General features: G+C 42.8%; 7 protein-coding genes across 7 annotated transcripts; 4 read left to right on the forward strand and 3 right to left on the reverse strand.

Moving 5' to 3' along the window:
* Positions 1 to 363: 363 nt before the first annotated feature.
* Positions 364 to 3171, reverse strand: EAF01_004638 (uncharacterized protein; the record flags this gene model as incomplete). Its single annotated transcript, XM_038912892.1, has 1 exon — positions 364 to 3171. One exon carries the CDS (start codon positions 3169 to 3171, stop codon positions 364 to 366), a length of 2808 nt encoding a protein of 935 aa, XP_038770978.1.
* A 736-nt stretch (positions 3172 to 3907) lies between these two features.
* EAF01_004639 (uncharacterized protein) lies at positions 3908 to 4975 on the reverse strand (the record flags this gene model as incomplete). Its single annotated transcript, XM_038912893.1, has 1 exon — positions 3908 to 4975. One exon carries the CDS (start codon positions 4973 to 4975, stop codon positions 3908 to 3910), a length of 1068 nt encoding a protein of 355 aa, XP_038770979.1.
* Positions 4976 to 8260: 3285 nt separating this feature from the next.
* On the forward strand, positions 8261 to 8804 carry EAF01_004640 (uncharacterized protein; the record flags this gene model as incomplete). The annotated part of the gene is made up of 1 exon (XM_038912894.1): positions 8261 to 8804. The coding sequence occupies one exon, from the start codon at positions 8261 to 8263 to the stop codon at positions 8441 to 8443; it is 183 nt and encodes a 60-aa protein (XP_038770980.1). The 3' UTR covers positions 8444 to 8804.
* Positions 8805 to 11438: 2634 nt separating this feature from the next.
* Positions 11439 to 14054, forward strand: EAF01_004641 (uncharacterized protein; the record flags this gene model as incomplete). The annotated part of the gene is made up of 1 exon (XM_038912895.1): positions 11439 to 14054. One exon carries the CDS (start codon positions 11439 to 11441, stop codon positions 14052 to 14054), a length of 2616 nt encoding a protein of 871 aa, XP_038770981.1.
* Positions 14055 to 15563: 1509 nt separating this feature from the next.
* EAF01_004642 (uncharacterized protein) lies at positions 15564 to 16286 on the forward strand (the record flags this gene model as incomplete). Its single annotated transcript, XM_038912896.1, has 1 exon — positions 15564 to 16286. One exon carries the CDS (start codon positions 15564 to 15566, stop codon positions 16284 to 16286), a length of 723 nt encoding a protein of 240 aa, XP_038770982.1.
* Positions 16287 to 16921: 635 nt separating this feature from the next.
* EAF01_004643 (uncharacterized protein) lies at positions 16922 to 17826 on the reverse strand (the record flags this gene model as incomplete). The annotated part of the gene is made up of 3 exons (XM_038912897.1): positions 16922 to 17309; positions 17359 to 17722; positions 17772 to 17826. The coding sequence occupies 3 exons, from the start codon at positions 17824 to 17826 to the stop codon at positions 16922 to 16924; spliced, it is 807 nt and encodes a 268-aa protein (XP_038770983.1).
* A 1537-nt stretch (positions 17827 to 19363) lies between these two features.
* Positions 19364 to 20467, forward strand: EAF01_004644 (uncharacterized protein). Its single transcript, XM_038912898.1, has 2 exons — positions 19364 to 19886; positions 19972 to 20467. Exons 1-2 carry the CDS (start codon positions 19713 to 19715, stop codon positions 20410 to 20412), a joined length of 615 nt encoding a protein of 204 aa, XP_038770984.1. The 5' UTR covers positions 19364 to 19712; the 3' UTR covers positions 20413 to 20467.
* Positions 20468 to 25144: the final 4677 nt, after the last annotated feature.

The following is a 25144-nucleotide window of genomic DNA, read 5'->3' on the forward strand; positions in this document are numbered from 1 at the left end:
ATATATCCATCCCCTAAAGATCGATAAAAATATCCTCACAATGCATGGGTATCATGTTGAATCCTCCGTGTACTTGCTTTCCAGATCCAAAATTTATGGTGAGTAGCAACGCCTTTAAATCCTCCCTTCAAATCCATGAAACTCCATTAACGCGCATGCTGAGAAAATCCCGAGAGAAAGGAAAACTACACATCTAGTCTAATCTAATATCTGAATGACCTAAGAGTTTGTCTATCCATGATGAATATCTTCGAATGCCAGTACTAGTCAAATCTAGTACCAACTCCATCCACAGCCCAGAAACAAAAGAAATACTCATCGTAAAGAGCGTATACTAGTGAGTAATATACAGCGTGCTTATACTCACTCCTTCACCTTCGACTCCGTAATCTCCTCACCCTCTCTACTCGCCATCGGCTCCAAAACCCCACCACTCATCCTCACATCCTCCCAATTCTTATCCTCGCTTTCTCCCCTACAAACAAAATCAAATCCATCACCCGCCACCTTTCTCTCCTGTCTCGCTCCCAGAACCTTCGAAAACTGTACCTGACTCAGTCTCCGTCTAGCTCCTTGCCACTTCATTCTAACTCCATTTCCTAAGCTCCTGAAGAAGACGCGAATGGTGAGATAATTCAACGTTCCTTTCTTACTCTGCACCGCTAGTTTCGCTTTCCTAGTTCGGGATTTTATTCTTTTAAGCGTAGTTTTAGCTTGTTTCGCTGCAGCTTTCTTTTCTCTTTTCTCCGCCTTTGCGCGCTTTCGTAGCGCAGATTGGAGTTTGCGGGCTGCGCGTTTCTTTTTGCGTTGAAGTTGAGAGGGAGTAAGCTTTTTTGTGAGATGGGGAACTGGTGGTTCTGGATGAGTCGGATAGAGATTGGGAGAAGCAGCGATGTCGTAGACGATACCGCCGTAGATACCCTCTCGAACTAGATGTTCGGTTAAGGCGATGCTTTCTTCGCTGAGATTGCTGCGGGGACAGGGTATGGGCGATGGGTTGACGTATGGAGCGGCATTTGGAGATGAAAAAGCATTGAGAGATGGACTGGGGATCCGAAATGGATCAGCATCGGAGGACGGTTTGACATTGGAAAGCGGGCTAGTCATGGGTGATGCAATGCTAGATAGATCTGTCGAATATGTATTGTGGCGGCTGTGGCTGTAAGTACCTTGAGTGGGTGTACTGGGTACAGTACTTACTGTGTTCTTCGTATTGGTTGTGTCGGACCGAAAAAGGCTAGCCGTTGGCGTAGTTGGTGGAGATGGGACGCTGGGAATCCTGGAAATCTGAGGCTGTATATGAACATTATTGTGAGGAAAGGATTCAGGGATGTGAAGGGAGTATATCGATGAAGTGATACCATGTCTTATCTGATTGAAGATAGGGGCAGATAGGATGTTTGTAGAATTGGACTTCGACATGGGAGCAGCGGGAACTGCGGATGCAACTTTAGGTGGTGGAGCAATTGGTGATGGAGATGAGAAGATATTAGGGAGGCTAAGGGTATAGGTTGGAACCTTTATTGGGCTCCCAGAAATAGTTGGGGACTTGGTAGTCTTTAACTGTGGCATGACAGAAGTGATATCAATGGCTGGAGATGGTGTAGTGGCTCTTGGCGGTACGAAAGAAGTAACATCAACCGCGACTGAAGAAATATCACTTTCAACCGAACCACGATCTTGTGTTGAGGGGCTATCAATACCAGGTGCGTTGTTTATGGATAGTTGACTCATATGACGATATGGACGATCCATTGGTGGAGGCGAACGAACTGGATGAGCTCTTGGTGATGGCGATCTTGTATTGACTGGAGTGAAAAGGGGTCTTTTTGGACTTCCATCTCTGTTCTCGCTACAAGCCGGCAAGTAGATTGGGCCGGCCTTCCTGCGGCGGGAATTTCTGCGGGATAAGGTCGGAGAGTCTTCAAGTTTCCGGGACGAATTCGCAGATGAATGTCTCGCGATTCTCTTGATCGGTATTGTATCGGCTCTCAATGGGCCAATATGCTGATCTGATCCTGGAATCACAAGTCGTTCTGGCTCTGAAGCCATTCGCAAATGTCGTTTAACAACGTCTTCCGCACTTTCGTTTCCGAGTCCAACCTTAAATTCTCGGTATAAACCATTGTCTTGAACTTGTGACTTCATCCTCAAAGGTCGAATTCCCATTGTACCATCTGAATTTGTGTATTTCATAATTGCCGCCTCAGGATGGTCCACTATTCGGCTCACGACCATGCCTTTCTCTCCCCTCGCTTCATGAGTCGTTGTGTGCATGCTATCAACTGCTAGATCGTCATTGAGTCTAGAGTATTCTTCGATTCCAGCCTTTGATTTCTCGATGTATCTATCGGTTCGAGTATCGTATATAAGATTAGGAAACTGGGACGTCGGTTGAATTTCATCAGGTACCTTTGGTGCGGGGTTCGCTGAAATTGAGTGAATAGAGATGGCGTGGAGTCCATTGTCTTTACTTGATTCAATTCCATTGATTTCGGCGATTGATGGCTTCAACAATTGACCATGAATTGAATCAAGTGATTCGCTTGAACAGGTCTCTGTGGGTACCAATAATGATGGGTACTCAAGATCCTGAATCATTTTCGACATTGGGGATAAAGGAGGGATTGAATAATGTGGGATTCCGAGTAATAAAGTTTTATTGTTCGGAATTGTAGCAGGCATTTGTGAAGAGACCACTCCGAGCTGTTCATCTTGCCGATGATCGAAATCTTGTCTAGGGAACATTGTCATTGAGAAGCATGGCCGACCATTTCTCGTTCTCTCTTCAATAGTTTCGGTGGACTCACTGGACTCATCAATCGGCGTCAATTGTTGAATGTCATATTTAGCAGGCTTTTTGTAAGACTTGGGCCGAACCACAACTTGACAAGTAGGAGGTGCAATCTCGGTAGATTTCTCACATTTTTCTGGATCCATGAATTCCAACGTGAAGGTATAGAATGTTTGACATCCCAAATAGAAACCTTCTCCGTGCTCTAAAGATACAGAATAGAGGCGGTCGAAGGCAGGAAACTGTTCTCCTGGGCACACATGATGATGCTTGAGGATGTTGCAGAAAAAGGCCTCTTCATTAGTATAGAGGGGATTGGAGACTGGCCGTACCCTCTTCTTTGGCTGTATTTTGGGTATCAACTCCGATTTCCCCATTGGAGCTGACTATTGGGATGTCTTTTCACTAAAAGTGAGCCTAAGGATAGTAGATTTCACGAGTCAACTGGCTGGCTTGGTGGTCGCTTTTCAGTCTCTTGTTGCTCTGAGAATCAAGAATATTAGAGATTTGGCCTTTCAATAATGTTATAGAAACTTACAAGAAGCTAGAGTAGTTCAAGTTGTATGACCATGTCGTGGATTTCAGCACAGAAACGGAACGAAGTTATCTCAGACACAAAAGCAAGCCTTCTTTCCTCTCGTTCCTTGATATTCCTGCCGTCGTAAATAAACGAATGATGCAAGTCGGCACCTGACCATCTTGCTTGTGAATCATATCATATAAGAAATTCACCATATTCAGTGCGCCCACTTCTCATGATAAGATGAAGGCCGAAATCGCAGCTGGAGTATATTGAGTAAAACGTCAAATTCAACGACATTAGTAAAGATTTCAACACCGAGTCACCCACAGAACACAATGGTGTATTGAGTCGAAGAAGATCACAGATTAGCAAGGGGAAGCGAGGTGATATATATATATATATGTGTTCATTCAATTATTTTTTCCAGTCCCAGCGCCGATTCTCTCCTTTTTGTGTATATAAAATCGCGAAATGAAGTTGAATATAGATGTGCACCCGAAAGTGATGATTGCAAGCACCAGTATATCTGCAACGTTCCAGATGTAATCCAGACTCGGAAATGCCGACTCAACTTTTGTTCATTCCTTCCTTCAGATCAATGCCTCATGCTTATTGAAACATGCGTCGACCTTGCTTAAGAGCACAGACTTCCTCTCATCATCGCACCAACTTCCTTCGATTGCGCTGGTTGCAATGTATTTCCACTCCTTTAAACTCAAGTTGAATGCTTCTTGAACAGCAACATAATTATCTAAGATATAACCACCAAAGTAAGCTGGGTCGTCGCTGTTGATGCTGAATTTAATCCCTGCGTCCAAGAACTTTCGAATTGGCAATTGTCCAACATTTTCAACACACCTCAAGCGAACATTGCTTAGTGGGCAGACTGTAAACATTGTTCCCTGCCCTGCAACCCGCTTCAATAAGCTTTCGTCTTCAACCAGTCTAATTCCATGATCAATTCTCTCAACTTTGCAGATGTCCAGTGCTCTGGAAATATAAGAGGTGTCACCTTCCTCACCAGCGTGCGAGGTGCGATGAATTCCTTTGCTTTCCGCGGATTCATAGATCTCTCTAAAGATTTCTGGTGGGAACCCAATCTCACTGCTATCAAGACCAATAGCAGCTACGGTTCCATTTGAAAAGTGACCAAGCGAAGATGCTTCCTGATATGTAGCATTTGCATTCTCAGCAGGCAAGTGTCGCAAGAAGCATAGAATGAGTTTTGAGGTGATACCGAAATCCTTCTCAGCACGCTTCAATCCAGCAGTAAGACCATCAACAACAGTCTTGTATGAAATTCCACGTTCAGTGTGTGCTTGTGGATCGAAGAAAATTTCGGCATGGTGAACTCCGTCGCGATTGGCTTTTGTGAGGTATTCATAGGCCAGACTTTCGTAATCCGCAGCATTTATCAAAACTGACATGCCAATGTAGTAGTAATGGAGGAAATCGTTGAGGGAAGTAAAGCGTTCATAGCGAGACTCGAGTTCTTCGGGAGATTTGAAGGAGGCATCAGTCGCAGAGTCTGGAAGGGCGATATTGTTTGCTTTGGCCAGCTCGAATAAGAGCGCTGGAGAAAGAGACCCCTCGATATGAATGTGATGCTCACATTTTGGGAGCTCCTTCAGGAATTGCTTCATGTTTTCACCACACATCTTGAATTATTGTATATTGAAAGGGTTTGAGTGAGGAAGATATGGTTATTTGAGTCGGATTATCGAGATCGCAAAGTGTATTGTCTGCTCTGTTCGTGTCTATTCGGGTAACAAGCTGGTTATCGAAAGGCACCTTTATTGAAAATCAATTGCTCTAGGAAAGAAGAAGATCCAACAATGACTTTTATGAATGATCAATATCGTGAATACTGAGTGAATATCAACCTTGATAGAGAGGGCTACGCTTTACAAAGGGACAACCCACCAAATAGCACAGATAGCAAAATTGAAATACCTCGGGCCTACGGCCATTAATATTTGATAGATATCAAACTACAGCACAGTATTACTTCACCAATCGTTATCTTTTTGCCCTTTTTCCCTTCTTCTAGGGCAGAGGTGTCAGGGAATTGACACAATGCAAAGTTATGGTCTAATCACGAACTTTGACGATGTATGGTAATAGTTATTGACTTTTTTTGAACAAAGGTGGTAATGACCGAAAAATGGCAGAAACTTTTCATCCTATTTTTGCTGGCGGTCAAAGTAAAAGACCAAAAGACCCGACGTTCTTGATGTTCTAGCCAATCCTTTGAAGGGAGATAGAGGTTGATTGAATTCCATAGGCTATTGTGTTCTGTGGTGGAGTCTTAAAATGCAACAGCTTTACAAGGACTATGCAGGAGGGAGCCAATCGCTAGACGGCGAAATCCGAGAAAACCCAGGTACCTTATACTTAAATTCACATCTATGATCCAACGAAGCACAATTTATCTCTCACCCATCTCTGTATTTCCGAGTTCCTTCATCTGTACAAGTAACACAACCAAAGGCCCAACTTCTGGGGAGTCGATGGTCGCTGGTAGGGTAGGTTTACATACCACATTCTACAAATGGCAACGCACAAGGGGGGTCATGGCCCGACTACTGAGGTTGAGGCATTGTCTTGAATAATTGCCCGGCCATTGGTCTCATTATCCGAATGTTTGAATTGACTAGTGACATGGGAGTAGACCCAGGAATGAAGATAACTTGTTCATTGAGGCTCCACAATCCTCCTCTCCCCTTGGTGCTACTGTCACCTCACCGGGTCTTCAGTTTTGAATTTGTACGAACGGCATTTCCCATATTTTCCTTAGAATTTATCCGAGTCATCAACTGTCAATCTGTCACTCAACGTCACCCCCGAAGTTGTTTGTGAGCTCATTTTATATACGAAGGGTTTGTGAGGTAGATACCGAACGTCGCCATTGAACATGGTGGAGCGTTACAGAGTGTTTCATTATACTCCCGGAGCGGCGGATACGTACCTGATCTTGTCTAACATCGGGGAAAGACTTCTGGTAGCCTTGGACATATTTCTTTACATGATCTCTTGGTCCTGAGCAGACGCCCTAACCTTCTCGCACCCCTTGCTCGTAAAATTCCGATCCCTGGGTATATTGCTAGTATGTCAACGTGGTTAATATGAAAACTGGAAGGTAATATCGATTTTTCGGGTCAATCGCCGAACTATTCTTGGAGTAATGTTTGCGAATATCTTGTGATCGTTACAGGGGCATCAATTTGCTGTCTGTTCGAGGTTCCAGTCACACGTATTTGCGTTTTCTTACCGCTTGCCGTCGCAAACTTACAGCAAGCATTGATGGTGGGCATCATAGAGGTGTGCAACTACAGCGGAACTCGGAGAATTTCCCGGATCCAAGCCTGTATCCCTCAATAGAGTACACATATAAAACATTCTGAACATGCAACGTTGAATGCACGCACATACCCTTTCAGCCTCTATTTTAAAACCTGATTTAAGGAAGTTGTCTGTAAATCGTTTTCTTCCAACATGACTGTGAAATAGTGGATTGATGAGGATGCATCTATCCCTCTATTGAGGAGAATTCGGAGAACAATCCATGTTGTCTACTACCCTGGATATCCTAAAGCGCCCCAGTTCAAGCTCAACACGAAGAGAAGCAAAGATCTGCAACTAATATTGGAACCAGTTCTCCGTTCCTGGCGGTTGGTTCCATGATAGAGCATGTGATTGCCAAATTAGGAGGCATACGATATATCATGGCTTCCTATCATACGTTTCAGATTTCGGCATACCCACTGACATTCAGAATGGATCTTCTCCAAGCCAAACTAACACATCCTAGTTGGGCTAGAGCTTCTCATCTTCTCTCGGGCATATTTCAAATATCATGATGTTTAGGCGAATGGCGGTTTTCCCTTGTTTTTACAGTAGCATTGCAATTTTCTACCTTGATACCGAACAATATCAATCTTACACCATGAGAAGACGATCAGTTCTCGATACCCAGTAACCGGATAATGAATGAAAAAAAAAAAAAAAAAAAAAACGGATTCACATCCATGCTGAATATCAAAATATTCTCATTTACTTTTTTTCGGCAAACTCTACCGGCATTCCAGAGGAGTGGGTAGCAGGTAAAGTAACGTTCGACGATAAGATACACCTGATTTAATAACTCGTTTCCAAAAAAAAGAAGCGATTTTCGTGCCTCGTCAACTTTATCTAAATAGAAAATTCAACTTCAATCAATTCTAGCTTTATCAAAATATCTTCAACTAAACAAACTTTTCGACATAGCTAATATCTCAATTAGAAGAATTCGTGTATTAGTTTTCAGATATTGGTTACTGACTTGCTGAAATTGGCCATTTAGACTAGATGAGCACGGTAGTTCTGTTTCCGAAGTGTGCGTAAGTAATTTAGCAATGGTTGACCGCGATCCCATGGCAGCACAAACTCTAATCTTAAGACATGGAATCCATGCCGCTGGAGTAACGTCAAATGCTCTTCAACGTCACCTAGGGTACTTCCCCATAATCCAAATACATGGGAATAGTGACAGTCATGTCTACAACGAATCTCCTTGTCAATCACCATCTAATTGAAGCTCAAGAGCCAACCACACGTTCCTTACGCAGCCATGAGTCAAGTTAATATGGTTCTTAGATCGAGATTCACAGCCGGGCTGGGAGACATCATTTATCTCATACCGACACATTGGAAGGCTTGTCCTAACAAAACCTTATCGGGTAAACATGCGACCCGTGACGCCCATCTAAACCCCCTCGATTGACAATCACGGCCGAGGAGGCAGTGCATCTTTCTGTTGGGTGGATATCTGATGCCGTTAGAATCTTGAAGCAGTCCAGGTAGGCCCTGCAAATGAACCCGTCCAAACAAGCATAGTAGCACCCCTCTATCAACACTTTTAACTTTGGACGTGGCTGCTGTATCTTCGTCCCAAATATCTCCCAATGATTCCTATCGTATGTCATACAGTATCGTTTCTGCAACCGGTGGCAGACTACACCGAGGCTATTGCAACTGTCAAGCAAAAGGATTCGGGCTTCATGGCTGAGGAAACCCCGCCAATTCCTGTAAAGCCCAATTCGATTAGCAGTGAGATGGACTCCTGCAGCGGTCAGATGAGCAACTAATTAATAAGATCCGGTATGATCAGTACTGCAAATTGAAATGCCTCAATTCTTTTGAGCCTGTAGGCCTATCAGAAGCGGGCAGAAATGGTCTGCAAGAATCTAGAGCTAGCAGCACAATCAATGAATTCGATGCAATCCAAGGTAAATATCAATATCTATGTCAGACTGGATAAGATAGTCATGCTTTCGACGTACCGTCGGTATGTTGAAGGGATCTAATTGAAACTAAAGATGCAGATAATGATAAAGCTCAATCATCAAAATAAGATAATCATACCACTTCTAGTTTGTTTGAAAGAAAAAGAGTAAGTAGTTGATCAATGGATCTGTGGCGCGTATGTGTCGCCATCAATACAGATCAAAAACGAACAGATATACCGCCCACTTAAATCGGCATATTTGTCGACTATCCCCTCATTTCAACATTTATTGTCCCCACAACAATCCGCAGGTACCTCGGATGTCATGGCCCAACATCTAGAGTCTTGGCATGCTTCTTAAACCCCGACAGTGCTAACGGAACCACTTCTCTGAATATACTTTCTTTCCGGAAAGGTACATCCCCCTCGCTCTTACGAACGATCGACTACCCGGAGCGGAGGCAGTAGTAAGAAAGAGGCTTTGAGCAGGATCCAGAAGGTGAAACACCAACTAGTGTTTACTTAATTCGCCATTGGGTGCACACGGCTCGCTTCTAGGTCGACAGGAGATTTCCCTGCCTCGAGATCTTTGACGGCTCGACAGCATTGTTGAAGAACCGGAACTTGAAAACTCCACTGCCGTTACCTTGGTTCTTCCTTGTCAAAGATAAAGCTATGTTTGTACGCGCGGGGGTGAATGAAAATTAAATGGCATTGAAAACTGTATCTGCATCTTGCAACATATCTCTCACAAGCAGCCTTGCATACATTATCATGCACCTCGAGCATGTTTGGCAACGCTGATCTTAGGAACACAGCATGCTGTCGAGACAAACCCCAGTGAATCTCTTCAAGGTACCTGTTTAAATACATTGTAGCAAGGACATACAAGGATAGCAGGTACCACCACCTTATCCCATCACTATATTCCCAGTACCAAAGGTTGAACCTCTTTTACCAGGTTTGTGCCGCGTCGCCTATTAAATCTCCTACGGACACAAATCGTGCATCAGTTATTCTAATGCCATCAACGGCCTAGACCTAGACCATGTTCGGAATCCTAGACTCAAGCATTGTTGATGTACAAATCCGCATTTGGCGTCTGGAAAATAAAAGATCATCAAAAACGAAAGTCAGGAAGATCACCCACGTGCATCTCACATTCACACATTTCCCAAATTGACATCGAATCGTTGAGCTAGGAAATTATCAGAATAGTCCCAAATTCCCCGTGAAGGGTCTCTTCATTTCGAACGTCGCACAATACATACTTGTATCAATACATTTTACCTAGAACCTAGATTCTCACATATTGTTTCGTCACACTCTATCTGCTCGTCTTTTTGATACAAGACTTACGTCGCCCCCAAAGTATCAACATAATACCTCCGAGTCATTGGAATTCACCCTGTCCTATCAACGGCCCGAACCTGTCGGTATCCTCTGCCGGAAGTGGATTGGAGTCCGCATACATGCAAGTAGGAACGCTTACCCACGCCACAACCCGAGAATTCTGCAGGGAGGTCATCCTTCACAAATATCAGTGGTCGGTGAATTAGTTGTGCAAGTTGAACAGGTTCCCGGTATGTTTTATTAATTTATTTGAAAGATCTCCTATACATGTCGTTTTCAGTTTTAGGACGGCTCACCAGTACCGAGCTGCCTGGCAACTATCTCCTTGAGCGTTAAGTTTGCACTGGAGAATCGAATCAAGCGCGCAATCAGCAGTGCATATCATGTCCCGAAGTATGACAGGAACCTCCTGCCGACCCGACTACTAAATAAGGATGAGATTTCAAGTTTGCGTCCCAATCGGGAAAGATCTTAAGATGAATTTGCCTCGTGGCCATACCCACCTTAGGATTTAACACCCTTGACATTTGCTTCATGCAGAGTGTTCCGGTAACTACTACTACTCACTGGCATATATTTCGAACCCCTGCCGATAACCTGTCACAAGAAACTAGACTGATGAGGTCTTTGAGCATCGCAATTATGCCGCTACCTTTTAACATGATAATAGTCCATGTTATATACGTGGATGGCCGGATAGGAGGGAAATTTAGGGCCTACCATACTTTGGCGAACCTCTGATTTCAATGCTTGCCTTTCAATCTTGGCAATCAATTACTCCAGATTTCCCAATCAGCCTTAAAGCGGAAGCCCAATGCTTGCATCTCCGTCATATACCCTCCATCCAACCACTCATCCAAGTTTACTCTAGCACGAAAAGCTCATATCACTTGTTCATCGGCATAATCTTTTCCCTCTTCATACCCATTTACCGCCCCAAAATGGTCATTCTCCTTTAAAGCATTTAGTATTTCCCGATATGCGACCATTTACTTTAATATAACAGGCTGATGCCCGTTCTGTCACAGATTCATCACCTCCACCTCACGGATCAGCTGCCGACTTTTGATACATCTAGCATTGAAGATTCAGTGGGGGAAATTCTAGCTTGAGCACACTGCAGGCGTGCGTCGGATTTTGGCAGCTTTCAACGTTGCACAATACTCTTTCCCCTGCGGCGCATCGCGAATCTTTCAAATCTTCAACATACGGAGCAGTTGAAAGATTACCTGCTTCTGACTAATAGTTTTGTGACTAGATCTTATAGACATTGTGTGGACCTTATCATCGATAATTCCTGATCAGAACATTTTTATACACCCTTTCCTATGGCAAGTACTCTATAGACCGGTACCTGCCGACCAAGCATTGAAGCTAAACCACCAACAACGACATCTTTAAGCAAACACAAATACAGTATCAGTATTTTCGTTTCATAGATACATCAACCCCACCTACAGTCATCATATCAATTGAAGAGATAGATCTCGCGTGCTCCAACGATGACGGATCCATTGCATAATACATATCCTAGATCACCGATACCATCTATATCATCTTATGATTCATCTTCGGTGTCTTCTGCGACCTCTCCTAGGCCCCAAGGATTGTACGAAGGAGGATTAATGGGGGCTTCGCCACGGCCAATGACCGGAAACATCCCTCACTCACAACACATGGCAATGACTTCAGGGCTTCCGCCACCCGGGCAAAGTCCCTTCCATCATAGTTATAGCTCTGCTACCACATCTCCAGGCGGAATGGGCATGGATTCCATAGCATCAAACGGGTCGTCAAGCGGCACTCCAGGCCCTTCTGTTGGACAAATGACATCGGCAAATATGCAAGCGCAAAAGCGAGCGTATCGTCAAAGAAGAAAGGATCCAAGTTGTGATGCCTGTCGAGAACGCAAAGTTAAATGCGATGCAACGGAAACTAGTAGCTGTTCAGAGTGCTCTAGTAGGAATGTCAAATGTCAATTTACGAAAGAGACTAATAGACGGATGTCTTCTATCAAACAGGTTCAAGATTTGGAGAAACAGATTGCCCATGTCAAGCGCGAGAATAATCAATTGAGAGCCATGCTCAGTATGAAAGAGGATCAAATGAGTGCTGATGAAGGTTCGACTTCTATTTACTTACCAGAGATTGGATCGCAACCTAAGAAGAGATCAAGAGCCCCTCTGCTACACGACTTGTCAAAAATACAATCAAGCATCGGGAATTATAGCCATGGAATCTTCAAAACTCCAGCGCCATACCGACAAATAGGATCGCCAGTAAACAGGACTTCTTCACCTCCCGAACTACCACCTAAGCATCTCGCAGATCATCTCTTGAGAGCCTTCTATTCTTCCATACATCTAGTAACACCCATATTACATTGGCCAAACTTTGAGCGCGAATATGAAGAAGTGTACAAAAAGGGCTCTTTGGAAACTACATCACGGAACTGGACTGCATTATTCTTTGCGGTGATGGCAGTGGGGGTTCTTTTCAGCACAGAGCCTAGTATTCAAAGACCCTACAAAGGTAAAGAATACATAGAAGTATCCATAAGCGTTACGGATCTTTGGAACGACAATTACCATATGGATCATGCGCGTACAGCTCTCCTTGTTAGTATATTTCTTTACGAAATGAATCTTAAATCGGCAGCATGGACATGGCTTGGATCAAGTGTTCGAATTGGACAAGATTTAGGCCTTCATTGCGAGACGGGACCATGGCAATTAGTTGAAGATGAAATGCGCAGGAGAGTATGGTGGGGAATCTATATTTGGGACCGGCACATGTCGCTTGAATTTGGAAGGCCCCTTCTCATCGACGATGCAGATTGCGATGTTAACCTCCCAAACCCTATCGATGAATTTTATCTGGGCTATCGATCTCCGCCCGTACCTCAAAATAGCGCACAAACAAGCATGCCGTCAACCTATCTTCTTCCAATTATCCACACCATGCGCGCCATAGGGTCTCTTCTCAAGACCCTCAAATTACCCATTATTCCTCCCTCCACAATCTCGATATTCGACACACATTTTACAAACTGTCTATCCACCTTCCCACTCCCCTTCCATCTCTCTTCCTCCGACTCTCTCGAATCCACAACTCTCGTCCCCATCTACCACCTTCTAAACGCACGTCTCTTACTTCACCGCCACAATCTCACTACATCTTCACCACCCGATCTACGCGTATCCGCTATCGAATCCTGCATTCTAGATTCTATGAACAGTGCTTCTATACTCTCTCGCGCTCTGCCTCAAAGTTCTACAAGCCCACTATCCTCGAAAAATCGGAGCTGGGGCCAAAGTACTAGCGCAATGATTTGTATGCATATATGGCGATGCACCCTGTTTTTACTCTTTGGCGGACGTTTCGACGCTGCTGCGACGTGTATTAGAGCGCTAGCTTATGTTGGATTCGAAAAAGAGGTTAATGTGGCATGTGGAAGATACATCGGATTCTTTCTGGGTGTGTTGATTGATAAGAAGAGGAGTTCGGACAACAAAAGTAGGGAGCTGGTGTATTTAGGTCAGAATTCTAGTCAAAGGGTAGGAAGATTTGATATGGACGAGGAGGTATTAGCATACTTGAGTGGAGATCTGCAAGGTGGAGATGAGAGTTGGATTTGGCAAGGCAGAGAAACGATGGGGATGAGGAGTCCCAATGTTGCTGGAGGAGCGGGTGTGACTAGTCCTACATTATCAAGAGAGGGAGATAGAGATAGGGAGATGGGAGGTATGAGTGGATTGAGTGGAGGACTTTTGGTGCTTGGGGAGGCGGAAGCGAGGGACTGGGGTGGCTGGGAAAGAGTGCAATATTTGGTGGATATTTTGGCTAGAGAATCTAACGCGTCTGGGCCTGTGCCAGGTTCTGGATCTCTCCCTGAACAAGGACAAGGAAATGCATATTTGCCCGAGCCTCGAGGTGTATTTTGTCTAGGCTTGGGTGTAGCGCCAGGGGTAGCAGGAGGAATGGGCGGCCCAACGGGAGGATCAATCGGAGCGAGTGGCATGGGACCAATTGCATCAAAGGCACAAACAAGTCTTCCGGCTCGAAGAGACGACAGAAACCGTGGTAATGAACGGATGAGTATTACAAATATCATCTAATCCCGAGATTCATTGATCAACGTATAGAACTCCACGACAAATCCCCAGTTAGCTATCGATTCAATTTGGCACCAACAAAATTTACAAAACAAACATTCACATTGTATATAATTTCATATTCGCCTTCTTACCGAAGGAAGCGAAACTGAAAAGGAGGGAAGGAGGCATAGTGAGCGAGGTATTCGTGCAAAGGAGGTAATATCCACAAATCTCACTCCGAACAGCAAGAAAACGGCGTTGGTATAGAGTGTCTTTGATGATTGTGTCGACCAAGTAAACGGAAGATAGATAGATACCTTTTACCCTTGTGGACTTGGCGTGGCCCAAAAGTTTTCTTTTGTCATTTTGCATTATATCCGCAGGCATTTTTGTCTGCTGTCGTTTGGTTTATGTTTATATAGTGTGTAGAAAATAGTTATAATATGTTCTAGTAGTTAATTTGCTGAGATTGATGGATTCTTATGATTGATGGTGCGGTGAGCTGAGTCGTATGGTATGTGAGTGGTAAATAAAAATCCCAACTTTCGCGAGATGTTATCGAAGCAAACTCCACAAGAGAAGTGATGCGAGGTCATTCTTGACATACTAGCCAGGATTGAGAGCGTGATGCTCCAGAAGCAGGTGATTATGAGCTTTACTTTGATAAGTCCGATGATTGACCCCTTTTTTTAAACCCTCAAACGAGAAACGTCCCCTGATATTTACACCTGGCAGCTACTATTCCGCTGACCAAGCACGGTCCTTCTGCGAATTCGTTCGGATTACGCGGACTACTTTCATGGCTATACCTACTTCGATCGCCATCTACCATTTGAGAAGAGGTAAGATAAGTACAGTAAAGATCTTAGAGTTTGCGATGCTGAAATCTGAGCAGAGGTTGTGCCAGGTTTGAGCCCGAGTACATGGGAAAGGAACGTCAACATACTACCAGTACTTCATGCTGAAATTCTGTGAAGTCACGGAAGAGTCTGAATGATCTCAGCTATTAGACGCCTCTCTAAACCTACAGTCGCCCGTGATGACCCAAAACATCTCATGTCATCACATTCACCTCAAATTCGAAAAAGGGGAGATTCAAAGATTCACTAGAATTAACCTCCCTTTTCTCCCGATCAATTTACCATCCTCTTCCGCATCCCCTAGCATCCCTTTCAGGAGGTTTTGTTGCACATCTGATGAATATAATTCATTATTTCAAAAGCCTAAACTAAATTGAGTAATACTGTGTTTTCTTCACTGCTTTGTTGATGTTGATGCTAGATAATTTTCCGAAATGTGAGCGAAAAGGTCACCGTATTTGCATATTCTTGCGTCACATGCTAACGTTCCATTTCGCGTCGCGTCTCTCAGCTTCTTCAACTCTCTCAGCGAAAAGATTCTGGATCAACATTACCGTTGCAATTGCCTGCACATTCACATCTACCTCCGCACATCGTCACTCGTATACCATACACAAGCAAGCTCGCAATAACCCTCGTCTCCCTTTCAATTGCCCATCCACCCACAAACATGCCCCCAAAACCATTCAATCCCCCTCGTCCGTCCGGTTCCAAACCTCGCGGACGTCCCAAAGGCACAACTTCTACATCTGCCACTTCCAAACCTAAATCTACAGTCAAACCGGCAGTTTCCAAGCAACCCCGCGTTTCCAAAACTCCCACTTCTCAACTTGAAGCCTCAGATTCAGATTCAGATTCAGACTCCGAGTCAGAAAAAGATAAAAATGATGAAATGGAAGTCGACGAGGATAGCGACGATCCATTTGCATCACAACGACCTATATCAAAAGGGAAAGCCAAAGCATCAACATCTATATCTATATCAACATCTAAATCCACAACCAAACCCTCAACCTCCAAAGCTAAAAACAACGGCGATCCCCAATTCTCCGATTCCGAGCTCGAAATGATATCACCCCCTCGTCCTACTCCTCGCACCACCGCTTCAACATCTACCCACCCAAACCCAGCAGAAGAATCCGATTCTGATTCCGAAAGTCGCACCACGATTCCGATTGATCTGCTCTCGAAAATCATGCACGAATTATTTGTAGAGCCGAACACGCGGATTTCGAAAGAAGCGAATAAAGCGGTGGGGAAGTATATGGATACGTTTGTGCGAGAGGCGATTGCGAGGGTGAGGTATGCGGAGAGGGGGAGTGGGAGAGGAGGTGGGTTTTGGGAGGTGGAAGATCTGGAGAAGATGGCACCGCAGTTGTTGTTGGATTTTTGAGGGAAATGGGAGGGAGGTGTGATTGGAAGAAGTAATATGAATATGATAGTTTGGGTCGTTGCTGGTACGAAGGTTGGTCTACACGTACTTCCTTTGTAGCAAGGCAGCACAGCGGGATTCGGCGTTATTATGTGATATGAGAGAAGTGTCAGCGGGCGATTTTCCTGATTTAGAGTTACTATCTGTTAAATGTCCTCGCAATGATTCTCATGAATGAAGTCAAAGAGCCACCCATCTCCAATCTGAATTTTAGTCAAGAGGAGTGGCTATTTTGAACAATCTAATTCCGAGTAGTGCATTTGACTAGCATAAACAATCATCTCACACACACTTGATAACACACTTGATGACGAAAATGAATATGGATATGACAGACATCGTCTATTCTATCTCATCATAATACATCGCTTTATCATCCAGCGAATCAAACAAAAAAAGTAGAGGATAATTCTCCAGACGCCATCATCGCGTCCCGTCCACAGGATCGCGGTATAATGCATAGTGATACAATAACAAACCATCTTTTCTTTCCTTTTCCACATTATTTCCACCAAGTCTAATTTTCTCTCTTCTGTTGAACGTCTCTTTTGCACGTCTCTTTTCATCGTCAAACATCCAACTTATTGGTAAAACCCTCACAACAAAACCATTACACCAGCTCCAAGTGCACCCACATATCCCATCGCACTCTGTACTCCAAATCTATTTCCCGCATTTGCAGTGGCGGCCGTGAGACCCGAGCTGGTAGTAGCAGTTCCGGATGCAGCTGCAGCTGCAGATGAATCTCCGCTGTTACTAGACGATGTACCTGAAGCTGGAGAGAGTGTTGTTGCCGAAGATGAAGAGTCTGAACCTGAAGAGCCGGAGGAAGAACCCGACGATCCCGAAGAGCCAGAATTGGAAGTCGAGGAAGTAGACGAAGAAGTGGATGAAGTACCGTTGGATGTAGGTGCGATATTTTTAGTAGCTTTTGCTGCTAGTGCTGCGAAGTTTGCGAGAGAGCGGGTTGAGTTTGCAGCTGTGCTGTGAGGTGTTAGTATAGATTACATGAAGTTAAGAGGGGAAAACTCACTTCTCATTAACAACCAAAACCATGCCTTTTTGACAATGCTTTCCCTGACTGCAATAAAACCACAATGGTGTGGCGACCTTGACGGGCATGCTGAATACTGGTACCATACCCGTATTATTCAACCCAGCAGCTACATCCATAAAGCCACTGAAAACACCTGTGTTATTCGAACTTTGGCTAATTGGAACGCAGGGTGCGTCGAAAGTGGATTGGGTTACTGTGTGGTTTCCAGCTGCGAATTGAAATTGGATTACATCGCCTACTTTAGCGGAAATGTTGTCAGGGAAATATTGAAGTGCAGTGCTATTATTGGCCTGGCCGACGCGGACTATATGGGTTTGAGGAGTGGTTGTATTGGCTGCGGCTGGAAGAAGGGTTAGTTGAATTGGAGAGAGGGAATGCATAGGACTTACCATAGACAGTGTTGATGCTCAAGGCGGAAAGGAGGAGAGACCGAGTGAAATACATTTTGATAGAATGAATAGTTGTGAAGTTAGGAACTACTATATGAGTAAGTCTTTCTAGAGATTATAGAATAGAACAGAATAGTATGATGGCGACTGGCGCTTGAAAATGAAAGTTGTATGTATATCGTACTCGCCGACAAAACAATTGAAGGATCCGTGTATGTTATAGGAGATGGTAAGAAGAATGAAGAGAGAAAAAAAATAGTAGACAAAGTAAAATACAAGAGATGATTATCGAAAATATCAAAATCTACACGGAGAGGGAAAGAAGGCATTAATTAAGCAAAAACGAACATTGAATGATCTTCAACATGCTTGTCCGATTGTTACAGCCTTGGCATACACATGAGTACAATGCAATACAATTCCTTCATCCAAGAATACTCAAGGACGTCACGGAGGTTGGGGTTGTAACAAAAATGACTTTGAAGTGTTTTGGGAAGGGAGGGTTAAAACTTCAGGGGTTAGGTCTTTTGACGGGAACCAAAACTACGGATGATGATTGAGATAAGATGACGGGAGTGAAGGCTTGGCATGTAACTATCTTATGAAGTTGAGATGGTGTGTATCATGTTTGAATGCCTTGCTTAGAGGTTTATAAATAGAGGTGATTGGGGTAATATGTGTAAGGCTGGGTCTGAATGGTGGATTGGATTTTTCTTCCGTCTCTTTATATGATCGCGAAACTTCGCATATAACAGGAGGTTAGCCTAACTTTAGGTGTATATATCTTTCTTCAACAACTGTACAATATTCGACTCGCATCCAAATTGATATTTCCCCTTTTCGATAGCAATACAGCATGATTGCTGCCCATGTAAATGGAAGTCCACCTTTTCATCCCGTTGCCAACCCTAACTCTCTTCGGCTTCAATCATGTCCGTCCATGGCATTATAAGCAAGCAAGTACATGAAGCACGGAGGTGTATCAACTTCGACAACCTTAAAACGTCCCAAGTTTCAATGACATGGGTTGAATGTACGACTGTACGATGATATCGTCTGATTATAGGTTATTTTCAAGGGTTTGAGCGGGTGGAGGATGGGACTGCTTTTTTTGGTGACGAGATTCAAAATTGTTGAGATGAATTATTGATGTGTTTGAACTTGGGATGGAGATTCGTGAGGGTTGAAGGATTCTAGAGTTATGTCACGGGTTCCAGGCTATACTTCGGGATTGAACTTTACCTACCTCTAGATTCTTCCAAGCCACATTGTATGTGTGAGAACATGAGTGAATCTGGTCTATTTCGTGAACTTAGAACATGGTTTCCATTATCATTTTGAAATTCATCGTTAGATTCCCAGATCAGGTATCTATTCACCAACTCCAACTCGTAGGTTACAAGTGTACCTTTTGCTATGGCCGCTCTAAGAATCGAATCGTCTCCAACAGGCTAAAGATGATCACTGGGCACTCTCAATCATTGCAAAAGTTATTGCAGCGTCAGTCGGACTTCCTCCAATAGAGACATCTTGTATGCAAGGGGAGATGTAGTGCTACATGCCATCATCAAATGGTATCGATAAACATATCGTTGAGATGAAGAGATCTACATAATTAACGACGAAACCTACAAGATACTCGATCCAGTTTATTCTCCACTAGATATTCTCTTCAAGAAAGCGCAAACCCTCGCAAATACTTTTAACTTGCAGACGCTGCCCTTCCACATACATGAATTACTCATCGCATTCTGTTTTTATTCTACCATAGATATCCATGTATCACAAATTGCCTCATCTCGACTCTTTCCAAGAACATATACATCACTTTCCCGTCGCAACAAAATCAATTGGAACATACATTTTGTCTCGTTCGTTCAATCCACATTGATATGCAGATTAGCCTTATGGTTAATTTGGACAGACGAGGAACGATGGAACATGGACTGGACAGGAAGGATATGGGGATACACTGGGGCTCTTGGCCTCGTTCAAGCGTTTGCCATGGGTTGTTTCTTGTGGGATTTGATGGCTAGTGTAGTCCATTTTGATATCCTTGGATGGGGCTTGTTGATACATGCGATTTATGCGATTTTAGCAGTTGGCATTGGTTTTGTTAGATTTTCATTTTTGTTTCCTCTCCAAACACTTTGTGTAGGTTATTCTAGGGAGTAACTTTACTAATATTTGGGATGCTCAGAGACTATTCGCAAATTATTATGGCCAAAACTTCGTCCTAGATGAGCTTTCTACTCCATTTCTCAATATCCACTGGTTCTTTGATAAACTCAATATGACAGGTTCTAAAGCACAACTTTACAATGGCACAATACTTCTATCAACATTCTTGTCATGTCGTCTCGTTTGGGGTATCTACCAACCTGCAAAATTATACCAAGATGTATGGAGGGCTTTCCATACTCCCAATATATCCGTTCCAGAATTTAAGGGCCCCGGAGGTCTAGAATGGGATGTTTTCAGATTTTCGAGAGGATCTGAAGAGTTGACATTACCGATATGGTTGGCTTGGGGATATTTGGGGACAAATACCATATTGACACTCTTGAACATTTATTGGTTCAAACAGATGATCTCCGCTGTCTTGAGAAGATTTCCGAAAATTGATGAAGTCACACAATAGACAAGAAAGAGTAGGATTTTAGGCACATGGCCTGCCCGTCTTGAGCCTCTGTCAGATCTCTCTAGAAACCTTCTTATACATGATTATCGAAGCTTGAAAGCTTTTCATGGTCTGTTGAGGATGCTGGGTTGTTTGCTATCATAGTCACTGATCTTACTACTCATATACAAGTCTGCGCAAGAAATTTTATTCTATCTCCTTCCAGTTTCGTAGGTTTCGTTGTTGAAAATGGGTTTACACAGAGATCATCGCAATATTCACGAATTCATCAAAGGTTGTTGAAAATAAAATTCATGGAAATCATCATTTCAAAAGCTATCAAAGTAACTGAGTGCAAGGAGGAGAAAGGTATTCACCTCTCCAACTGGATATATTCATGCTTTGTTTAATATGTTCCAGAACATATGAGGTTCATTGTGATTTTCAGCGCTATGCACGTGATTAGACCCTCGAGGCATTGATTCGTTGTTGCTTTGAGTAGCTTCTCTTTGACGCATCAATCTATAGATCGTGTTGTTTCATCTATTTACATACATCCATTGCTCGTTGTATTTAGGAACTTATGATACAGTTTATTGCTGATCTCTGAAAATGTTATCAAGATCAGTCGGACACATTGGAAAAGAGAATCAGAACAAAGGCAGGACATAAAGAAATTAGCCAAACTTTGTGGTAACGAGAACATAAAACTTTATAGTTCTAGAAGTAATCCACTGCATTAGCATGAAATTCGTATGTGTCTCAAAATTGTCATAATTGCTTATAACAACTAACAGCACATTGGAGAGAATTGGTAGCAGTTGGTTTGTCTAACGCATTCTCTGGAAAATAAGCTAAAGGCTTTGATACTCTAGAGATAATGAATACCTCTTCACAGGCTATCGGTATCTTCTTCATATCATAAGCTCATAAATATAACCACTAATGAATCATAGACCTGCTTCGGATTCATCTCTCAAGTCTCTTTAGAGTTTAGATTGTTTATACAACGAGACAGATAAAGTATATGATTTCTACATATTTTCAAATACACCTAACGTGGTTTATCAGTGCATGTACTATATCAATACAAGCACCACTTCAAAAATATATCAAAATCAAGCTTTTCTTAATATTTATATTTTAATAATTAATCATTATTTTTTTTTAAAAAAAATATTTAATAATAATTAAAAATTAAATATTCTTATTATATTCTAAAAAAAAGTTAAAATTTTTACGATTTTTATTATAAAAAAATTATTTTTTATAATAATTATTATTAGAAATTCATAGTATTTATATATTTAAATATTATATATTTAATTTTCAGAAAATTCTTTTTATAAATAAAGAAAGTATATGATTATATATAGATGAATTTTGTATATAAAAAGAGTGGTGCACGCATTAATATGATGTACATACTAATAAACTACGTTAATAAATAGAAACACTTAGTAAACATATACTCTCATCTATTCGGCTCAATTCTATTCGCTTCGCTGCCATTCCTTCTTCATAAACGCAATTTTCCTTATTTTGTAGATATAGAAATAGCCGATATCATTGTATTATTCACGATATTTTTCTTCGGAGTAGCAATTTGTTTTCTACTATTAGCTATGTATATGGAATAGATCAACCACTATACTTATCTCTCAACTAAGATTCCAATAGTTTTCATCTCATAGCAAATCACAGTAAGAGAGTTGATGTACTAGGTAATCGGCTTGATTATCTAGGCGTAGTGATATTGATGTGGAGCTCTACTATTCCCACTGTCTGTTATGGAATTTACTACGATCCGGTGATTCAGAGAACCTATTACATGATGGTAAACATATTCCCCTTCTTTCTCTTCTTGCATCTACATTGGTAACAAAAACAGATCTCCATTTCCGCAATAGTCTGTGCAATCACAACTTTTTATTCTGAGTTCCATCATCCACGTCTACTTCCTTATAGAGCAATAATTTACAGCTGTCTAGGACTTTCCTCTACTATTTTACAACTCATGGCCTTATACTCTGTGGGTACGAAAAGCAAAAATGGAGAATCAGTTTAGATTGGATGGGAGTTATGGCGGGGTTCAGTTTGCTGGGTGCTGTTGCTTATTCTGTGAGGGTGAGGTTTCCTTCCCTTCTCTTCTGGTTCTCTCCCCACTTTCAATTCGCTCAGAGGGAGAAATATGGTTAACGAAAAATTCTAATACGTAGATACCTGAGAAACGGTTTCCAAATAGTCACGATATATTAGGTTCTAGTCATCAAATTCTTCACTTGATGGTCATTTTGGCGGGGCTGGCACACATGATTGGGCTTTTGAGAGCGTTTGATTATACACATGAAGAATTTCAATGTCTTCAATTTTTGTGTTACAGAATTTCGCGAGATATCTCGCGAGATATATGCAGATTAAGATTGAAGAATCCTTGAAACTCAACTACTGTGTTGTGAATGCGGACCCCTCAATAATCTCGTCACTCACCCCTAAACATACCAGTCTCATTCTTCCTCATCATGAACACCGGGTTTCCAAGCGCATTTCACTCCATATCCCGCGATATACCACCCCATCTCGTCTCCTCTCGGCTCAAGTCAGCTACCCCCATCGTTTGACCTATTCTACGACCCTCAAGTACCCACTCCAAACTATTACACATCCGAAATCTCAGCCCTACAGAACATCCGGTCTCTAATCAGTCTCTCGATGACGGAAAGAAATTTCTGTTTTATCGACCCGCTATCTGACCGCCTACCACCTTGTTGGTACTACACGGCCGGAAATACAGATAGAAGAATATAGTATCACTTCTATATATAACCTCCACACCTGGCCAAAGTTCGGATTTGATGTGTTTGAATTTCGTGTATAATTTCCTCCGCATATTGCATATTGAACCGCTTGAGAAACCTTGAGATTTTGTATTAATTTGTATCGATTCTTTATTCATCACTTCCTTCCTTATTTCTCTTCGAGTCATCAATTCAAAATGCCATCAAAAGCCAACACCAAGAAAACCGTCCACGATCCATCTTCAAAATCCCATCTAAACTCAAAGTCAAGCTCACATCCCCACACCCAAACTCCCCAAAAACAATCTAAAAACTCCAACAGAACTCCTCCTACACCTCCCGCTTCTATCTACACAAGGGATTCCAACTCCGACTCCAACTCCGAATCCGAATCCGAATCCGAATACTCGAACCAGACATCTCAATCCGAATATCCCCATCCTTCTTACGAATATTCCCCATCTCCCACATCTCTCCATGCCCCAGAAACTCCTTCACTGGAGTCATATCAAGATACTCTCGATGCGCAAATAATCGAATATTTTCACTCACACCCTGATAAACCATATCTTCAATCTCCATCTCAATCTCCATTCCAATCCAGATCGTACCGCACAATCTCCTCGCCCTCCTCACCTCATCAATCCCTATCACCAATCTCTTCCCTCCCCCCCCCTCAACCCCCCCTCCATACCCTCTCCCACCTCGACCAACACCTCTTCAGCACCCTCCTCCGTTCCCGTCGCTACGGCCACCTCGCGCTTCTCGCCCACGAAAACGAACTCTCCCGCCAAACCCTCATCCATCGCATTTCTCTCCTGAATATCGAACTCCGCGAAAAAGGCGAGGAGATGAAGAATCTCGTAGTGCAGGGATTGAGTGAGGAGCAGGGAGTGAGAGAGGAAGCGATGCCGACGTGGATGGGAGAGGTACTTTATTGGGGGAGCTGGGAGGAGGGGTGTGTAGGGTTTTGGGAGGGGTGGGAGGGGTATTGGGGAAGGTTTTTTGGGGAGGAGATGAGAGAAGAGGAGGGAGAGAGAGGGGGGAAGGGAAGAGGAAGGGGGGTGTGGAGGAAGTGGGGGAGGGGGATTAAAGGGGTCTTTGGGGGGTGGGGAGGAAGTGGAGTACAGGATAATGTAAGCATGTAAAAGAAACGAAAAAATCCAATTTAATTATTCCAATAGCGTGAGTGCTGAAGATTGACTATCGTCCTATACTCGCGGCCATCCTCACCAAGGGAATCAAACAAGTTCTTAAACTACCAGGAAGAGAACTATAAAATAAAATATAAAAATAAAGTAGAAAAGAAAACCATTCTGTCGACACAATAATCCCCAACCAAAACCCCGTTAACTCTCTTATATTTCGAGCGAAAACCCGACAGGAGAAAAAATCAAATACAAAATAGTACAATTATCCCAATAAATAGCTATCCATTCAAATATTCTATATTCCTCACTTAATCTTCCACCACAAAAATTCACAACATTCCCCCTCCCATCCACTCACCCAGGGAAATCATACAAATCTTCAAAAATACCTGAAGAAAAGCATGAGAGGAGAATATTGTTGCTCTGAGAAGGATACGGAAGACGTAGCACCCACGTATTATTCGTAGGTCCTACATGTCTAATTGTATTCTGTCTAAAGAGCTAGCTATGTACAGGAAGTTGTAGGCCTTAGATAGACGCTACGGAAAGAGCTAGTCTCTTTCGCTTTCGCGTAGGGCTTTTGCAATACAGTAGATAATGAATTGAAGCTATACACTAGATCCCAATGATCAATGTTCATACAGATATTCTAAGATTAGGAGATAATATCAAGATATACAAGAGAGAAACGGAAAAGCGATTTGATCATTTCAAGAACACAAGTATTTATTCGAGACTATATTACTGGATGATTAAATTTCGTCCCTCCGTTCTTCTCCTGCGGTCATCTTCACTTCTCTTCCT

Source organism: Botrytis porri (assembly GCF_014898465.1).
Source record: "Botrytis porri strain MUCL 3234 chromosome Unknown BPOR_006, whole genome shotgun sequence".
Lineage (NCBI taxonomy): Eukaryota > Fungi > Ascomycota > Leotiomycetes > Helotiales > Sclerotiniaceae > Botrytis > Botrytis porri.